At 41.5% G+C, this 20,583-nt stretch overlaps 1 protein-coding gene and 1 long non-coding RNA gene across 2 annotated transcripts in view; one reads left to right on the forward strand and one right to left on the reverse strand.

Moving 5' to 3' along the window:
- Nucleotides 1-20,583, forward strand: part of cntn4 (contactin 4) — a 184,181-nt gene that overhangs the window by 143,066 nt on the left and 20,532 nt on the right. Inside the window, exon 12 of the mRNA XM_005726628.1 lies at nt 13,439-13,566. Within this exon, the coding sequence (XP_005726685.1) occupies nt 13,439-13,566 (128 nt within the window). The remainder of the gene's footprint in view (nt 1-13,438; nt 13,567-20,583) is intronic.
- LOC102210695 (uncharacterized) overlaps nt 9,196-20,583 on the reverse strand; it is an 18,078-nt gene continuing 6,690 nt past the window's right edge. The window contains exons 2-3 of the long non-coding RNA XR_311556.1: nt 9,630-9,730; nt 9,196-9,550 (exon numbers count right to left, since the gene is read on the reverse strand). This is a non-coding gene — a long non-coding RNA (uncharacterized LOC102210695). The remainder of the gene's footprint in view (nt 9,551-9,629; nt 9,731-20,583) is intronic.

Genomic DNA, 20,583 nt, shown 5'->3' on the forward strand with positions numbered 1-20,583 from the left:
TTATATTGTGTATCTGGAATGAATTTTAGGTCTCTACGTCCATCCCATGGGGAATGGGAGCAGTAACAAAGGTGTTGCGTTTATATTTTTGTTGAGTGTACGTTTTCTATGATACTGGGTTGCATCAGCAGCCCAAACACAGTGACTCTACAAATAAACATTTGTTTTAAATAATAAAAGAAGAATTTAACCGTGCAGCGTGTCACTTTTTGCATATTATATGAGCCTCAAATTGTGGCAATTATGTAACAATAATAATAATAATGTACCCGCTTTTATATAGATTTTTTCTAGTCTCATTAAATATTTGCTTTAGACAACAAGTCGCATTTTAACCATACATTCATACAGTGCTTTATTCTGTTTATATAAACACTTTATTTACTTTATATCTACAGCCAATTTAAAATTGTTAACCTAACATGCATGTCTTTGGACTGGTGGAGGAAGCTGAAGCACTAAAAACGAAACCTGCGCAGATTCAAGGAGAACATGTACTCTGCATAAAAAGACCTCAGGTAACCAGAGAACCAGAAATCTTGTTAATGATGTCTGATGGTCGCGTACTAACCACTCTACCACCATGCTGCCTAAGATTACAGCATTAGCTGCTCTACTACGCATAAGAACTCGACCGAGAATCAGGTCATTTACAGGTTCTCCACGAACATACGTGTGAGACTGACAAAGGCCGACAGTTTTGCATCTGTCCCCCAGTACAGTCACAAACTGTACTCTTTCACGAGTCACACCAGACCGACCAAATATCCACAGCGCTACAGTATCACTGCGTCTGGATTCTGACTTGAAGGCGTTCGGTCACAGCTTTGCATCACTGGCTCCTCAGCCAGGCACATACACCAAATGCCTGTAGTACAATAAAGATTTTCTGGTAACCATGCGCGTTCTCCACTGTTGTTTGCCAAACACTTCAAACAGTATTAACCCTAACTCTAATTCTAAAAGACCTTTTTTTTAATCTTTAACAGCAAAAAAGCACAAAGGGATCCTCTGCCTTTCTTTTATCAAAGTAAAGTTGTTTTATAATCAAATAAAACCAGTCAGTTTTCTTGTACGTTCCCTATATTTTATATAACACTGGCACCGTCGGCCTACGCTCAAATATAAGAACAAGTCTCTGCATTTCATGGATCATGGATTTGTGATAACGCTTCTTTCTCCCTGGGGACATGTTGGCTTTAGTCGCACAATCTTTTGTATGCAACCATCAAACATCAACATCAACAAACGGAGGATGTGAAAACCATGTCTATGCCACTGTCATTGTTAACTGCACAATGGCAGGGGACAGGGGTGAGTGTGTGGTATCTGTATATATTTTTGTTATTCTTGTATCAAAGATGCACAAAAAGCAGTCTGTGCTTCCTGTCCTAAAATAATTCACTGAGACATTTCTTTAAAATGATATGTCTTCATCTTTTTTTTTTTTTTTAGCATCAATAGCAATCTTAAGAGTTGCTAAGTGTAGCGGCAAGTCATTACGCGTGCTGGTGTGTCTAAATTTCCAGGAATGATGCTTCGGAAGGATTTTGCCAACTTAACTTTTACTGAACTACTGAGCATTACGATATAATGTACGACTGCATTACCATATGTCCGTCATTGTGTGCAGAGAACAAGAACGGAGTTTGGGAGGAAGAAGAGCGATAAAAAGCCAGAGGAGAGGAATTTAACATGCCTCTGATGCCTCTTTGACTCCCTGTAAAGGTGATCGGTGTTGAAGGGCGCTGACTTAATGTTCTTTGGCCCTCGCTTGTCAGTCATGATCACAGGCATTAATTGATTTTGCTGTTGTATTTGGAGACCATCAAAATGATTTGTAGATCAATTTGCCTTGCCGCTATTGTGGAGCTACCTCTCGCGGCCCACAGCATCACTCACAGGCAGAATATATCCTTTAAGTTGTCACTATTTCCCATCACGCAGTGCCATACATTGTCAGTCATCTATCAGTCTGACTCAACATTTGCTTAATTAGCACTTTTTGCTCTTCAGAGCAGGAGGGGGAGGGTTATAAAAGCCGTGCCTGACAAGAATCCCGCTTTTCACTAAACTCAAATAACACTCTGAAGTGCGATAAAGTGAATTTCGAGATGTTTGCCGAGATTAGGTCAGAGCCCTTTTTACCCGTCTGCATCCCATGTACTGCTCGCCGGGATTATTTTTATCTGGAAGACAGTGGCTGATATCATTTTTCAAAGTGAGAATCCGCCAGCGCAGCATGAGTAATCCATCTTGGTTCCTCTGACAATTTCCTGTGGAACATGTGTGTGCTCTTTATTCCTGAAGAGATCCCTCAGCACACGATTGGAGATGAATATCTCTGGAAGGGGAATAAACCATCGGAGCACTTTGCGATTAAAGGAATCCTCTGGAAGCGCGTACACAACGCCCACTGTGCGGCCCATGCAGATAAACTCCCTCGCCTCGCAGTGCAATTACCAGCACAATCACATCATGTTCCACTGGCGGGAATTAAGATGTTCTCAATCAGGTTGCTTCATTAAGACACCTTCCTATAAAAAATGCACACTTATACACAACATTTATTCTGAGAGGATTCATTTGCACCAATGTCCTCAGACACTACAGTGTTGTGTGTGTGTGTGTGTGTATGCGCATAAAGTATGTTTAAGCTGGGAGGTTTTAGTTAGTTTTTAAGGTTTTTTTTAGCACTGATAGTTTAACAGCATTTTCATGGCTCGGATGCTTGGGATTATACGTACCTTTTCTCTTTACTGCTGAACTGCATCCATATTTGATTTTTACTCGTTACTTGGGAAATAGACCCAACAAGCACTTCCCAGGGACAAAACATCCAGTATTCAAATGGCTCAACAAACTTTAGCCAGAACTACTTTATAATGTTGAAAACAGAAGTATAATTCCTGTGCCTGTCAAAAAAAAAGCCACACACACAGAAATAAAAAGGAAATAAAAGAAGGATCCATCCTTGCTGTTGAAGCTATGTGGAAAAAAACTTGGCATTTCCCTGCTTACATTATGGTAATTCACATTGGAGCTGTAGCAGTAGTGTGCATTTCATAGAGTAAGAGATTAATACTTGCACTGCAGCTCAGCACCCCTTTGTCCCCTGGCCACGTTTTTATAAAGCTACAATATTGCCAAAGAAGCTTTAATTCTAACCGGTGCCCTGGAGACAAGTGTCAATACACAGTGAACCAAAAGGAAAGTCTTTCAAGTACTGTCTGCTACTTACTCCACTGGTAATGGAGCTAAATAGGAAAAAAATATATACGATCAGCACATAACCCTGCCTCGGGTTGCGTAGTGTCTTTGTTGAGACTTGGAGAGTGAGTGCTTATTTTGTGTCCATCATTCTTAATCATTTGCTCTGTCTTAAAGCAAGAGCTCCCTGCAAAGAGCGGTCACAAAGGCGCTTGTTATATTGTTGCTGAGCTTTGAGTGACACCTTCAAAAGATCTCCTGTCAGGTGGGTGTTTTCTACACGATTGATGGTAATTTTGTGGAAGGTACCGTTTTTGGTGTTTTTTTTTGTTTGTTTATATAGTTTAAAGACTTGTAGGGTAAACTGGTTGGGTAATTGAGCTGCTTAATAACGTCTAACACACACAGAGAGTGATTTGTGCTTTTTGGCAACCTAGCGTTTTATTACGATGAGGCTCAGCACTGACTCAGCAGCACATGTAAGGCACAGCTAACAGGTATATTTCTCTGCTTTCACTCTAGTTTTGTGTGTGTCATCTTTAATGGTGAACAGCATGAAAAGCATGTCACATTTAACACATTGGTTCCTCATTATGCAGCACTGTAGTAAGAAGTCATGTTTGTGGTACGGCAGTTAATTGTTTAGTACTCTATGTTAGGCCTTTGGTCACTGGATTATTGAGCTGAATCTAAACTTAAATAATCACGATACATTCATTTTTCCTGCTTCTTTAGAGGAATTGGACCTTTCTCTCTAACTGTGCACAAATGTGTTCATTTTTCATTCATTTCTGGAAGATGTTGCATGCATATATATTTGGCAGCTGTCTTAGGTTTTGGATATTTTTCTTTTTCACTGCTCCAATAACTTTTGTGTTTTATTGTAGCTGACAGGCCCATTGCTTCCACCTTCTGACAACAGTCACATGTTACATTCAAAGCACAACCTCTGGGACTGAAAAATGAAGCCACATGTAATTGCCAAAAAGTACCCTTCTTCTAATGACCTCTGGTTTCAAACATGAGTCAGTCCTGATTGCCTCCCATGTCAAAATGCTTAACTTTATATGCATTGAAAAGCATGTTTACAGCCTCAATTTCCCAATTTTACAACTTTATGATGTGTTAAAATTCATCTTTCTGGATACTGAACAAAAACCTCAACAGTGAAGGTGTCATATGACCTGGAGCCAGGTCGTCACGGAAACTCTGAGAAGTCAGCCGTGAGACGAGTGTACATGAAGTGCAACTACAAAAATATTTTGCTTAAACGGTCTCATCAAATGTCTCCTTCCTAGCGGTTCATGTCCCGCTCGATGCACGGCCCGCTGTTTTGCACTCCTTCCTCCACTTCATCTTCAAGAGCATCTTCCAGTGTGACGTTTGCAGCCTTCATGTCATTTTTGATTCATCCAGTGCTGTTTTGGGCTTTGCCGTGTCCTGTTGCCACCCAGGTCGTGTCGTGTGAGACCCAGCAGCTACCTCAGCATCTTCATCTCCATTGTGTGAAGAACTTGCTTATGCTTGGTGGTCACTAGCTAGGACGCTGACCTGTAGAATGCCACTGGGAGCACAATCGACTTGTAGACTTTCGCCTTGAGGTAGATTGGCATCCTCTTGTCGCACAGGACTCCAGTGACCTGACGCCACTTCATCCACGCTGCGTTCACACAGGCTCTGGCGTCTGGTAGGGTTTTGCAGTCCGAGGTGATGAGGGACCCGAGATATTTGAATTGGGTGACTTTGATCAGTGGCTCGCCATCAATGGTGATGGCACCGTCGGTCTGGGGGACGCTTTCGAGACTGTCTCATCAAATATATTGCACCAAAATGTATTCACCCATCACCAGTCCCCAAAATTTTGTTTGAAGTCCTGTGGTTGGAAATTATAGCACAGCCATTATTTTGTTGTTACCTTTAAAGGGATTGCTTCAATGATAAAACACCATTAAAACGTTAATAAGGCAGCTTGGACTGCTATCAGTCTGTTTCCATTTTGCAAACGAATAGGATCAAGCTGGAAATTACATGGAGTCTGTTTGTGATAATATAGCAGTTAATTGTGGAAAGTCTGCAGAAATTGCACGTACATACACAGATATTCATATTAACAACTTCCTTTCAAGTTCAGAGAGATGTCTAGAACCGCACAGATCGGGAACAGAATTTAAATAATTCCTCCAGGAACAATGAGGCAGTTTAACAGCGGAGTGAAATGGGTCCTCAGCAACCTGCTTTTATATGCCAATGTAACTGGAATACAACCAGCTGACAGACAGTTACAGTGGGGCAAAAAAGTATTTAGTCAGCCACCGATTGTGCAAGTTCCCCCACTTAAAATGATGACAGAGGTCAGTAATTTGCACCAGAGGTACACTTCAACTGTGAGAGACAGAATGTGAAAAAAAAATCCATGAATTCACATGGTAGGATTTGTAAAGAATTTATTCGTAAATTAGGGTGGAAAATAAGTATTTGGTCACCTCAAACAAGGAAAATCTCTGGCTCTCACAGACCTGTAACGTCTTCTGTAAGAAGCTTTTCTGTCCCCCACTCGTTACCTGTATGAATGGCACCTGTTTGAACTCATCATCTGTATGAAAGACACCTGTCCACAGCCTCAAACAGTCAGACTCCAAACTCCGCCATGGCCAAGACCAAAGAGCTTTCGAAGGACACCAGGAAAAGTATTGTAGACCTGCACCAGACTGGGAAGAGTGAATCTACAATAGGCAAGCAGCTTGGTGTGAAAAAATCAACTGTGGGAGCAATCATCAGAAAATGGAAGACATACAAGACCACTGATAATCTCCCTCGATCTGGGGCTCCACGCAAGATCTCATCCCGTGGGGTCAAAATGATCATGAGAACGGTGAGCAAAGATCCCAGAACCACACGGGGGGACCTGGTGAATGACCTGCAGAGAGCTGGGACCAAAGTAACAAAGGTCACCATCAGTAACACACTACAACGGCAGGGAATCAAATCCCGCAGTGCCAGACGTGTTCCGCTGCTGAAGCCAGTGCATGTCCAGGCCCGTCTGAAGTTTGCCAGAGAGCACATGGATGATACAGCAGAGGATTGGGAGAATGTCATGTGGTCAGATGAAACCAAAGTAGAACTTTTTGGTATAAACTCAACTCGTCGTGTTTGGAGGAAGAAGAATACTGAGTTGCATCCCAAGAACACCATACCTACTGTGAAGCATGGGGGTGGAAACATCATGCTATGGGGCTGTTTTTCTGCCAAGGGGACAGGACGACTGATCCGTGTTAAGGACAGAATGAATGGGGCCATGTATCGTGAGATTTTGAGCCAAAACCTCCTTCCATCAGTGAGAACTTTGAAGATGAAACGAGGCTGGGTCTTCCAACATGACAATGATCCAAAACACACCGCCCGGGCAACAAAGGAGTGGCTCCGTAAGAAGCATTTGAAAGTCCTGGAGTGGCCTAGCCAGTCTCCAGACCTCAACCCCATAGAAAATCTGTGGCGGGAGTTGAAAGTCCGTGTTGCTCGGCGACAGCCCCAAAACATCACTGCTCTCGAGAAGATCTGCATGGAGGAATGGGCCAAAATACCAGCTACTGTGTGTGCAAACCTGGTAAAGACCTATAGTAGACGTTTGACCTCTGTTATTGCCAACAAAGGTTATGTTACAAAGTATTGAGTTGTATGTTTGTTATTGACCAAATACTTATTTTCCACCCTGATTTATGAATAAATTCTTTACAAATCCTACCATGTGGATTCATGGATTTTTTTTTCACATTCTGTCTCTCACAGTTGAAGTGTACCTCTGGTGCAAATTACTGACCTCTGTCATCATTTTAAGTGGGGGAACTTGCACAATCGGTGGCTGACTAAATACTTTTTTGCCCCACTGTACGTCTGGCCCCCTACTGCAAAGGCATGTATTGCAAATGAGCTTCACTCATCAGTGCAGACTTCACTCACACTGATTCGAACATGTTGGTAATTTTTCTGCATTTAGAAATTTGACTGCAGTTATTTTCAGACCTTCACCAATCTGTCTGTAAGTGGTTGTAGTCGGTCTGAGTCACACGGAAACTGCTTGGAGACAAGTTGCATCCCACCAGGTGACCTGAGCAATCATCTTGATTGATCGACAGTTGTCGCTGCATTGAAACTAAAGCAGTGATTTATTTTTGGTTCTTCTACACCAGCCTGTTTTGGATATAGACTTTTTTAACCTAAACATCAACTGGTACTGGTGTATTGTATTTACTGGATATCACTATTTCACTGATATTCATCCAACAGCTTCTAATGGGCTCTTACTCAGTCAGTTGCCACGGGCCTATGGCTTATGTAGCTAAAGAAAAGATAGAAAAACAAATGTCGAGGTTGAGTAGTCATAGACAAACTGCTGCTATTTCATCAAAGTTTGTCTGACACTGTGTTTGGCACTTTTGTTGATGCTATTTATGTGGGCACAGCTTCACATTTTAAAGCTGTGCCCACCACAAAGTTAATCATCTTCTGTCCATCTGCTAATGCTTTGATCATTTGCTGCAGCTAATGATCCATGCGACAAGGTGAGAGTCAGTGGTACAGGTCTGACTAGGGGAAAAAATCAATATCAATTACACCTATATCGGAGAATTGTCAAAACTAAATGCCCAGGTGTCCCTGTCTCACCAGTGTCTGCCAATAGCTTTGACTGGAAAATGTTTTTTTGTTTTTTTTAAAGCGCATACCTGCTTTATCTCTAATTGACCGTTAACCTTGATGCATGCAGCGTCACGAGAAAATAGAAGGCAAGTTTGTTTAGTCACGATGCTGCATGAAGCATCTGAGAAGGGTTTTTTTCTGCAGTCGCACCGCATTCGGTGAGTTTTAGCATCCAGGGTCTGCGCTCCACAGCTGGGCTTGATTTATGCCACTGACAAGGCCATTTCTCTCCAGCACAGCACACTGTGGGGAAGCTCAAGAGAGACAGCCTTTCAATTTATCTCAGACGGCCCCTCCCCCGGCCCGCACTTCAGGGTTTTTAAAGCAGTAGAGAGCATAGATCAACACCTGAAGTTAGGTCCCACCCCCTTATCCCAGCTCAGAGGATACGGTGACCTCGCCTCCTTCTTGGCACCCTCACCACATTACAGCTTCTGGCCTCCAGCGCTGTTAGTGATGCTGACGCTTTGATATAATTATGATTAGAAACGCTTCCTGCAGGTAGGTCGACGATGGCCGGCGCAGGTCGGAAATAGTAACACGAGAACACCTCACCTTATCTGTGAGTTTACCACGGAAGGCAAACACAATATCAAACACATCCCCCGCAGTACTGTTTTTTTACCCCTCCACACTTTCCACATTGAGTTAACTGGTATTTGGAAGTGAATGGCTGGCGAGGTAGTGAGTTGAGCACGTTGTTTGTGCTCTCAGGCAGTAATCTTTGTGTACAAAAGGCTTTAGCTGAGACTAATTATTTGGTGAAATCACCCTAAGCTCGCGACGATCTCTCTCTTCCTGTGGTCTCATGGCTGAGTAATTCCACTGATAGAATCTTAACCCCTATTTTCACAAGCCGGCTTTATTTACCCTGTTAATTAAGCAGAGAGGCACGCCTCCGTCCTGCAGCCGCACCGCCAATCAGCCGCAGCATCTCGGAATCACCGAGCATTCAAGAACGTTCCTGTTTGGAACTCTTGAATCAGATCTGATCTGTGATTACGCATATTGTTTGCATGTTGAATTCTGATGAGTGCGCTCCTCTTCTTCGACGGCGACTTAGCGTGTTTATGTAGAGGGCAACTTAATATGATTCCTCCGTTTGAGGCGCCCACCGTTACAAACTCGTTCCAGGCTTGGTTCAAAACTGTTCCACTCAACACGCAATTTCCTTCCCTTTTTTTTTATTACAGATTCATTATTTGGATTGTGACAGTTTCCTCTCGACATCCAGAATTTATCAAACAGATCAAAGACAAAATATGTCTGAATGAAACATCAAAACAAGGCTTTCAAGTGTTTGTTTTTTTATGGTAAGGAAGCTTGCAAAAAGGCAAAGTGTGCATCTGTTAACATCGTCTCAGAGAGAACGTAAGGAAATCACAAATACAACAAACACAAAACATAAGGCTTTCAATTTGGACCAGGCTCTTCTCCTGCGATTTCCACTTCACAGCGCCTCGTGATAGCTGCTCTGTGACTGATGTTATTTGTCTCTTTCATCTTGGTGGAGAGCAGGGAGGATCAACGCTGTGCAGCCCCTGTCCTCTGAGGCTTGATCTCCCCCCCAAAAAATACACACCTGTGTTTTTTGGGATTACACGAGTGCGTTCGGACATCTCGCCGTGTTCAAAATAATCGCCTCCTTTTGGAGAGAATTACAGCCGTGTCCATTAAACCGTGTGAGGCAGGGATGAAAGGAGTGGCACTTGTGTTCATCTCACCTGTGAATTATTGATACCTCCCATCCTCTGGATTCTCCCGGGACCAGGGTGGAAAATGTCTCCTTGCATAATGGGCTCATCGCGCAGACATGTTGTCTGGGCTGCAGCGGAGGAGAGAGAAGACAGGGAGCAAAACAGAAATGTGTTAATAGTGTGCCTCCATCTCTTATTCAGCACTCCTGCGCCTCGGCTGACTTCTACTGTATTTGACCTCATCTTTTCTTCCATTAGCTTCAGACTGAAATGACGAACACTTATGCAGACATCCAGTCTGCTCCTTTTCTCTGTGATGTCAGTGAAAGGAAAGTTCCTCCCCGGTCTTTACATGAATCTACAGAGAAAAGTACACGATACGGTGAATGGCTGAGAATAGTCTTGGCTCTCTCTCCTTTGGGCTTGCACCACTTGTTCACGCTCTTACAAGACGCGCCAACACATGATGGCTTTTTCGTCCCTGAGGGTAATGGGATGGGGGATATACAGAGCACCGCGCACAAACGTGGGTATTTAGTTATGTTGAGGAATTACTGTGAGCACCGTGCTGCAGGTAGACTTGATCTGGGTCAGAGCTTGTTCTAGTTAAAGCAGCATGCCTTTGCGTGTGTTTGCGCTCGTGCTTAGTTGATGCGCACCCTTAAATTTCCTTTAAATACCACGAGTCATCACAGCAGCTCGGCTATAAACACGGGAGCGGCAATGCAATGCAATTCAATTAATGTACAGCAGTTGTTTTAATTGTGCTTACTCGGCTCCGTGTTACGGCCACTTGTAGGGCCGCAGTGCCATTTAATGGGCTGCTTTCCTCATAAATATCAGCCTGCAGGTTTGACGCCATTAACTGTGCGCCAGCCCACACTGCGATATGCCCCCGTGTAACTGATGGTCATTGTTGGCTACTCTGCATTCAGCACTTTTCTCTCAGCCTGATATAAACCCAGAAGTATCCACTCAGCAGCACCATGTGGTTTTAGAAGTAGATTCACTTACACTAACTACCTCTGCACTTTCTTATCGCATCCACCACTTGAAAAGAAAAACCCAACAAAGAGGTGGGGTGGAGGGGGAAAGACATTGTGCCACACTGTATCAGCCACATTTCAGCTAAATGCTCCCAGTTAAACGCAAACAACCGTTCTCACGTAACGGTGATGAAAGCTGATGAACTCGGACTGCGTCAGCAAATATTTGTAACAGTCAAATAGCTGTTTCGAATAGGTTTTTAAACCTGGTTGGACTGTTAATTACTGCAGTAGTAGGTATTTGGATACAGTGCTGACAGATAGTTTTAATTGGTGCTTTATAGAGCAGCAGCTATTAAGGGTCAGAGGAACAGCCCAGCTGATTCAGATATTACATTTCAATAACTTTTACTTTCTAGCATGATTACAAAAACAGAAAACTAATTTTAAACAGGATTTTCTGGAAATCTTAAAATCGCCATACTTTTAATTGGACTCTCTTTCAGCTCAGTATGGTTTTTTTCTGGCCCAGAGCCTCACTTTTCAGATTGTCTCTCATCATATCATCATATCCACAGTGCATTTTTCAGCCAACAGGCGTCTGTTTTCAAGAAAATATGTCCATGCTTTTGTACAGTACACTACCTGCCCAGCTCTAACAGCAGCAAGATAAAGCAAAAAATGAGCTGGTGAACACGGAGGCACATTATCCAGAGATATTACAGAGAGAGAGATAGCACTCAAAGACTCCTGAGTTGAATTCTCTCTGTGGGGGATAAAAGGGAAAAAAGCTTTTTAAAACCTTATGTTGGGTCAGAGTCAGTCGCATTTGACTGGAGACGCTATACATGTAGCGTTTTTATCCTGGTGACCATTAAAATTAAAGTCCATTTAAATAATTGTGCACAGTAAGTGCCCAGAGCCTTTCATTTAACAGCTGTAGACACACGTGTTTCTAAGAGTCAGATAGAGAAACACAGATAAAGGAAGATTTTGTGCACACTCATTACTTTTGGTTCCCACAAGTCAGATTTCAGTGTTATTGGGAAATAGTTCTCCAGGCTTTCTGACATTGGCTGCTTTTTCACTTATTTTCAGTTCAGTCTTTGTACCTGATCATTTTCAGAGGAATGATATGTCAGCATGTTGTGTGCTGTTAAAATCTGAGGAAACTAGACAAGTAGTGGAGAAAATAAGAAGTGGCAGACCACCTAAAAATATCCAATGTCCTTAATAAATAGAAGAAAATCCAGCAAAGACCTGACACAGGACCTAAGTGAGGCACCTTTATTTAATCCATTTACTATCTACTCATGACCCATCAGGATTACAGTGGAACTCAATGGAACATTATTGAGCTCAACATTACTAACAGCGTGGGATTATCCTGACGGAGAAGGGACGAAAAGGCAGCGAGCATCCAAAGAAGAGTTTTGGATGTCCATCAAGAAGACTGGAGAACTATTCCTGAAGAGTCTGCTTAAACCTATTACATGAAAGCTTGTTTGAGTTCCATACAAAACAATGACTTTTAACCTCATTAAAACTCTGTTTTTGCTCGTTACACCGTATTTCTATTTTTGTTTGCATGTTTCAATAAAGTTTTACAAAGAAATGACATGTGGCTCAAGACTTTTACACATATTCACCAAGTGACCAAAAATATAACTCCAGATGTTGTTTATTCGAAAGAACATTTTAAAAACAACTTTTGAAAGCAGAGCTCTTACTGTAATTCTGATATTGTGACGATGGTTCATAAGGACAAACTGAAAAAAGCTTTGAAGTTTACTAATCTGACATCCACTCCTCAGTTTTGCATTTCATGACCCTGAAAGATGACTCTGATTAAATGCCATGTAAATCTTCAGGGAACAATATGCTAATGTTGCATTCACAGCTTTATGAGCCTCCCCTGAAGTGGCTCGCTCACACTTCTTCATTTCTGTTTTTATATGTTACTTCCTGTTTGGAAGTTAATGACTAACTGATATTTACCTGCCTTTTATCTCTGTTATACTCTTCGTCCTGATAAAACCTGCTTTTTAGCTCCTAATTGCTACACACTCTTCACCAGCTAATTGCTGCCTGATGACTTGCCTTTGAGAAGGTGGCGTCCTGTGGGTCTATCAGATTCTGTTGCCACTGAAAAGGACACCGGTTATAGCAGCTAGCATTTGTTTGGTTTCTTTAATGTAGAGTAAGTGGTTATTGCAGATTTAGGTGTTCGCATGGACTAGCAGAGGGTCTTCACCCTCACTGCAGGCCTCTATTCGCTTTGACTCCTTTGACTGTTTTCACAGGTGAACGGGGCAGTTTAGCTGCCACACATCATGTTCCCCTCTCACAATCAGGCTGACGCCATTATACAGTTTGCCGAATCAGCAGAGCGTTTCAGATAATTAAAATTCAGTGCGCTTTGATGAGGTGGTCCACCCTTGATTTCCCCCAACACTTTGCTTTCAAGGGCACAATTTCCATTTTTCCTCGTTATTTACAAAATGTCAACTTTTGTTAAGGCCTTTTGACCTTTTTTGAAGCACTTGTGGCTGTTGTGTAAAGGGCACGGAGCCACTATTGTCCTAGATATCTCCAAGTCATGTGTTGAATTAATCAGCCCTGAAAATACACTCCTATTTCTCATTGTTGTCATCTGCAAAGAAGCAGAACCTAATTAGAGACAGTGAGAAATTTTCTTTTCTGCGTATTCGTCACTTATCTTTTGTGCTATGTCAGCCATGCCACGTAGTTAAAATTTCACGATGCATGCACAGCAACATTTGTTCTTCTTACAAAAATCTGTTGCTTTGACAGTCACATAAATTATTTCCTTTTTTTTTGTAACCACAGAATCTCCATTCTGGACAACGGTAGTCTGCGGATATGGAATGTGACCAAATCTGATGCAGGCCTCTACACGTGTGTGGCAAGAAACCAGTTTGGTGTGGCAAGCAGCACAGGAAGCATCATAGTTAAAGGTATTTCCTGTTCAGCCTTTACGATTCACCACTTTTGCTTTTGCAGGTTTTTCCATCCCATATTGGTCACCTCTGTAGTTATAGAGAGAAAGGGATTGTTCCCCAACAACACGATGGCAATAATGAGATATGTAGATAGCTGGCTGACTGCTTGAATAGTAAAAGGAAACATGAGTAGTCTTCCTGTACTCATCTTTTGTCAGCCTGGAACCTTTGTATTTTGTGCAGTGTTTTCAGTTCTTTTATTGTTTTGGTTGATCATGTCTAAACCTCTAAATCACTCAAAACTACCTGGTTAGACTGAGGCCCGAGTCACACGGGCCTAGAGATGGTGGACAACCATTTGGTCATGAGAGGAAAATGATTGCTGGACTTTGCTGGGGCTTGATTTGAAATCAGTCATTAAAACCCCAGTTATGCACACGTAGAGAATGGTCAGTGACTCACCGGTGGCTAGTGAAAAGCGTGGTTATTGGAGGTCGCTTGCTCCTAGTAGAGTTGGTTGCAAAGTCCAACTTTTCCGCAAACACCAACTATTTCCTAAGCTGCAGGGAAACTGTGAAAATTTTGACATAAACTGGAAGTGCAGATTGTTTGCCTTCAAAAGTTGCAGCTTATAAAATGTAAAGGTAGCAGAAGTAAGTCACAACTTTTACTTTGAAGGATGACAAGTGACAAGTGCTGGCAGACAAGTCTGCATCTTTCATGCAAACTACAGGTGACGGTGGCGTCTCAAGGAGGACTCAAAGCATTTAACTTTATCTGAGGAATCTAAGTCTACCTTGTTTACACTGAGTATTGCCCAAATCTTACTGAAGCTGAATGCTGCTCTTTCACCCGCCTCCAGTGGCTCCCTGCAGCTATCAATATGGGAATGAAAATTTCATGTATCATTGCTGTAAGTTAGATCCACCAAATCTAAAAACGTTTGAATCAAAGAAAAAGGCTTTAATATGTGCATCGAGCTCCACATCCTGAATCTTGCTGAACCTCAGTACTGGAGGTGGTTAGCATGGATGCAGACACATAAATGGCTCGTTTTTGTAAAGATTTCAAATACAAAAAAAGAAAAATGTATTAGTGCATGATCAGATTTGTTTGCTTTCACCAAAAGCATTACTGTTTTCATAGTATGCCTGATCTGTCGCTCTACTGCTTTGTTTTTTACTTCTGCTAATTTTAAAACTGTTCATCTGCTTTATGTTTTATTTATGATCAAAGTAAGCTACATTTAAGCTGATAATTTTCACAAATACCAGCAATGTTCAAAGTGGTATGCAGAGCTTTAGAACTACTCAGTTTAAAAGTAAGCCTGTTCAAGCTAATAGGCATTTTTTGCTCCCACTTCAGTGCTATGTTAGTGACTGAATTAAGTAAACAATAGAAAAACAATAAATTTTAGTTTTATAGCTTCATCAATTAAATAAAAACACAGTATTATTGCAGAGTAGTCACAAAGATTTTAATTATATACTGAATGGAAATGTTGATAAGCTAATTAATACTTAATAGGCTTAATTATAAGGTACAAATATGTTTTGCTCCTCTGTACAGAAATTTTTGCCTATAAAAGCTTGCTGATGCTTTTTTGCCAGTCCCTTGTTACAGTAGGTTTCGCCACTAAAAGCTACTTGAATAGATGAAATTACGGAAAATTTATTTGATGCTTAAATTTATTTAAGCATCATTTTTCAGATTTTTGCATCCAGATCACCCAGGAATTTGACAGGTGAAGTGTTGACTGGATATATTAAAGTTGTGACAATAATAGTTACTTAACATTTTCTTGCTCTTTTAATATACTTCTTATATATCCTGGTGTTTTAAGAAATTTGCAATATCCTAAATCTTACTGAATAAGAGTCCTCCGACCCATTCTGTGGACAAACATCAATCTGTCTGCCTCATACATTCTTCAACTGCCCAAATATTATAAACTTTTTGCGTAAGATGTTTCAGACTTTCTGTAGAACAGATTCAGTTTCTGGATTCAGTTCTGGAATAGCTCTATTTGGGGTGAAAGCAGCCATCCTGGAATCATCGAATAACCAACAATCAATCACACATTGGTTTGTTTTGTGTTATTGCTCACACAAAGACTCATTTTGCTGACTGGAAACAAAAGAAACCACCTTGTTGATGAAATATTAATATTAGAAAAAGATCAAATGCACACTGAGAGAAAATGGGAATTAATTTTATACAATATGACAGCCTGTAATTTAATTTCAACTCACCAGAGACTATTTGCAGTAATGCTGATGACATCCCCTTTTTTTCATTTCATTACTGTACCTAAAAATCCCAATAAAGACAGTTGGAGGGAAAAAATTGTAACAGCTCCTCTAAACATTGACCAGTGACGACTTGGGAGTGATGGATCAGTTTCTATAAGCAGCGCTTTTCACAGACTTAAAAGTCACAAACTGCTGTGCAACAATTAAAACACAATTAATATCAGTCTGTAAAGTAAGACATGACAGCGGCTTTGGTTAAACAGCATGTATCAGTGCCCCAGGAATGAAACCAGGCTGCTTCATCATGGAGACGAAGCTCTGGAATGAGAAACACATACAGCAGCTGCAGTGGACAGGAGCCCACACTGTTCCACTTACCTTTAACATTACTCCTGAGTGACAGTGCAAAGCCTTTACCTATAGTAGCACCTACAGAATACCAACCTACTGCTGCTGGATACCTGTTTTATTTTCCTTAAAATAAAATAGCCACAAGTGTTTAATTTTCATTCATAAAAAATGGCCGACACAGAAAAGGGGCACGTTTTATGAAGCATCCAAGCATCCTCCAATCTCCATCTTCTGATAAGTCCCACAAAAAGCAGGTTTTTCCCCCCTCTCTCTCTGTGCTGTCATTACTAGACAGAGACACCTCAGCTGCTATGTCTGTTTGCAGAGATGTTGAAATCATTCGGCTCACTGCCTCGCTGTGCCCCCCAGTACCAGCAGAAGGATATACTGCGTGAAAAAAATAGTCTTCGTGTTGTTGGATCATCTGGGTTGGGGATTGCATTTCTGCTCCGGTGCTGTGACTTATTATACTTCATTAAAAATAAATGTGAGCTGGGTATAAAGTGCGGTGCATTCTGCGGCGGCTTTATGCTGTGCACACCGCAGCTTTTCTGTCCCATTTCCACAGGGGATAGTGTTCTCACCTCGTCAGGCTCCCGGAGGATTTGCTGACATATTCAGTGAACTATACCCTCACTGTGACCTCCTTTTCACAGGGGTTCCTGGGCTCATTTGTGCTATTGTTACATGTTCTGTTTTGACCTTCCTCGTTGAGCAGCTTCTTTTACATTTATAGAGTTATTGATTTTCAGTATATTGCCCTGAGGGAGAAAAGTTCACGCCTCATATTTCAAAAGGTTTTTCATATAAAGGTTTTCCATATAGATTTGCATGTACTCTGTAGTTCAGGAATTTTCACACGACGCATACAAGTGCAGTTCTCGCAGCTACGACTGCATTTCTTCGGCTTCACCAGAAGCAGAATATTCCGAGACGCCGAGGTAAACCCCGTGGGTCAGAGCATGCTGGAAATTCGCTCACACCTTCTACTCACCGCCTAAGAGAGAGTACGATTCACTGTAACCTCATATGAACATGCAGAATACATTGATCATTCGTCTGCGCTGTTATTAAATACCCGTGGGGGGGAAAGAACTACACAGGTCAAAAAAAAGAAGAAAATCTAATAAAATCGTGCCCAAATCCTTCCAATACCCTGTGTGAGAAATACTGCAGCTAAAATCATTTTTCATAAAGTCTCGAAGACAGAGCTGCTTCTTCTTTGTGTGTAGTTTATAGTTTTTGCTCAGAGGTTCAATCCATTAAATTGTCCTTCTTCTACAAGTTAGCAGTCTGTAAAATCCTTTGAAATGCAGTGTCAACAGAACAGTCTGCTACCATATCAGGGGTTTTTTCTCCAATTATCCAAGTAGTTGCCATAGAAACATGGATTAATTGACTTGCTCAGCCCCTGCAGGCTAGTGTTTGATTGAATACTTTTAAAAAAAACATTGATTAATGTCAATGAGAATAACAGCGAGAAGAAAATCCTGTTATTGTATCTATATGTTCATTCTCCTTTTTAGCCAAAAACACGTCACATAATGGAATTTTAAATAACTCTGTTGCAGCTCTGTCTTCTGTAAATCACTATCAAGGCGTGTTTCCTTTTTCTGTTGAATTATAAAAGACAGATTTCATATATTATGAATGCCTGAAAGTCAGCAACAGTCAAGGATGTGGGGAGAGCTTAGAGTGCACCTTGCCGCTGATTTATGCTGATGCCTCGCTCTGGCTCCCATTGACGACTCTGCCGCTCTACCAAATGCAGTACGCCTTGCATAAGAGAAGTGAGAGAAATTAAAGGATCACGTAACCTCAGAAATTCATTGGTGACACCTGCAGCCGTTACGTGAATTGCAGTTATTATTCTGTTTCTCTGGGTTTGCAATGGCTTTTGCATGACTTATCCTACTCAGGTCTTTATTTGGCTGTATGAGGTATCTTGCGTCTGCGCTAGCAGGCACGCTAGCACTAGGTACAATTTAAAAAGACCAACTGAGATCAATCAAAATTGATCCTAAAAAAACCAAACAATGCCTCGATTAAGCAAATACTCCACCTACGTTGACTGCAGTTTTTCACTCATGGTTAAATTTCAATATGGCCAAACAGACTTCCAGACTTTTAAGTCAAAACTGGTTAATGTTACCTATAGATAACATAGATATCAGAAAATGGACAAATTACGTAATATCTAACCACAGATGGTTTAAAACATGTGTATAGCATCCAGGTTGGGAAAATTAAACCAATGGCAAACCAGTGCCTTAAATCTGGATTCTGTGTATAGGACACCAGATCTATGGTCTGCGCATTACCATAGCAACCAGAGAGCGTTAAGGGGCAGAGAGGAGGATGTTACTCTCAATGTTGTTGCCGCTTTTCAGGAGGACGCTGCTGAAGTTACACAATTACGCAGTGAATTTGCAATTATTATTATATTTACAGAATACCACAGTTTTTGTCTTGGTCGTATCATTTAATTTTGTTGTATTTATCCGCAACACCTTAAACGCTGGTCCGTGAAAATATTTTCTGACGTTAAACCGGTCCGTGGCGCAAAAACGGTTGGGGACCGCTGGTCTACGGAACAACAGCTTTCCGACTGTATCTGTACAAATACTGTCCTGCTGAGTTTTTGGGGCATATTAAATGAATGTTTTAAAAGATTTAGTCATCCCAGATCTGGCTTCAAAGCGGGATTTCAGAAACCAAACGATAATGTGTCGCTAAATCCATCTTTTACACTATGTATCTATCATAGCATTTAGCTCACTAACTTAATCTTGCTTAACTCGTTTGCTAATGCTAAAGCACAGTACTGTTGATATAGCAAACAGAAAACAGGCCTCTCTTATGGCAATGCCCTCGGGAGCAAGCATAACCATCGCATCCTTTGGATTTTTGCAGAAAATATGTCCTCACAGAGAAATTATGCTTTAGGCTGTGAGAGCCAATGAGAGAGTTGTGGCATGTTATTTTATTTATTTCATTAAAATTTATTCAGACATTTCCATAAAGTGTTTTTTGGGGGGTTGTTTTTCAAACATTTAATGATGATTAATGTATTTGTCTCTTGCAAATGTTAATTTCTGGGATATTTTAAGTGCAACTTTAAAACCTGATTAAAAAGTACAGCATTGCTGTACCATCCTGCACCAGTTCCACTCTCTCTTTCCCATTTATCAGACACTGTGAAATGAAAATGGTAGAGAACACCCCCACCCGCCCCCAGCCAATCAGTGGGAGTAAGAAGGGGGGCAGTGGAACCTGCTGCTCTCCCTGTAGGTTCAGGTTGATGGCCTATATGTGGTTTTCCAATCAGGCTGCAAAGAAACACAACCATGTCTGTCTTCTCAGCATAAACAGGCACCGCTGTTATCCACTCATTATTCTTGTGAAAAGGAATATGGGTTTTATTTGACACCCTCACACACTCGCTTCCTTCCCATCATAATATGTTAAAGCTGTTTTCTGTGGCTGATGTACAAATGTTCCTGTATATGAACGTGTGCCTTTCTATCACAAGTGATATTGTTTGCAAAATGGGATGGGGTAATTTACATGCACTACTTCATTGAGGATTGGAAACCTGTTTAGTGGGGAGAAATTTGTGTTGCGGGATCAGCCCTTATGGGAGATGACAGTAGTTTATTCAAATTGACTTTGGTGATATGAATACTGAAAAATACCTGTCAAACAGCATTCTGTATCTCCCGCTGTGAATAAGCCACCTAGCACACAGCAGAGGAGCAGTCACAACAGATGAGCCCTGTTAATGTCCCCATTATTCCAACACTGGGGGGATATTAGCAGATTAATTGCACTTGATTATAGACGTGCTCTCGGAATTTTGATTACACTGGAGATGAGCCGTTGCAATTAGGGTTTCCGCCGATCATTACGGATGGTCAGTGAACTCAAAACTTCAGAGATCCTACAGTGTTCACGTCAGTTTGGCTCTCTCAAGCAATTCATCTTTTCGGCGCTGTGACCCACTGTAGCAGCCATTTGTTTTGGAGACATTTCAAAAGTAGACGAGGAATATTCTGTCATTGTGGGCGACATCTAGAGAGATCTTTTTCGTAGATAGGTAGTTTCCCTCTGTCTGCACCACAAGGTGCACATGCGTGGATCTTAAAGACTGAAAGAAAGATGAAACTAAAGATGTTCACCGCGGGATGAATTATCAGTTTGGTGATCCCGTAACACACAGGTGGGCAACTCCAGGCTTTGAGGGCCAGTGTCCTGCAGGTTTTAGAGCTTACCCTGGGTCAACACCCCTGAATCAAATGATTAGTTCATTACCAGTGTTCGGGAGAACTTCAAGATATGTTGCGGAGGTAATTTAGCCATTTGAATCAGCTGTGTTGGATCAAGGACACATCTAAAACCTTCAGGACACCGGCACTCGAGGCCTGGAGTT

This window comes from Pundamilia nyererei, unplaced genomic scaffold (genome assembly GCF_000239375.1).
Source record: "Pundamilia nyererei isolate P.nyererei 1_Seehausen unplaced genomic scaffold, PunNye1.0 scaffold00021, whole genome shotgun sequence".
In the NCBI taxonomy this organism is placed as follows: domain Eukaryota; kingdom Metazoa; phylum Chordata; class Actinopteri; order Cichliformes; family Cichlidae; genus Pundamilia; species Pundamilia nyererei.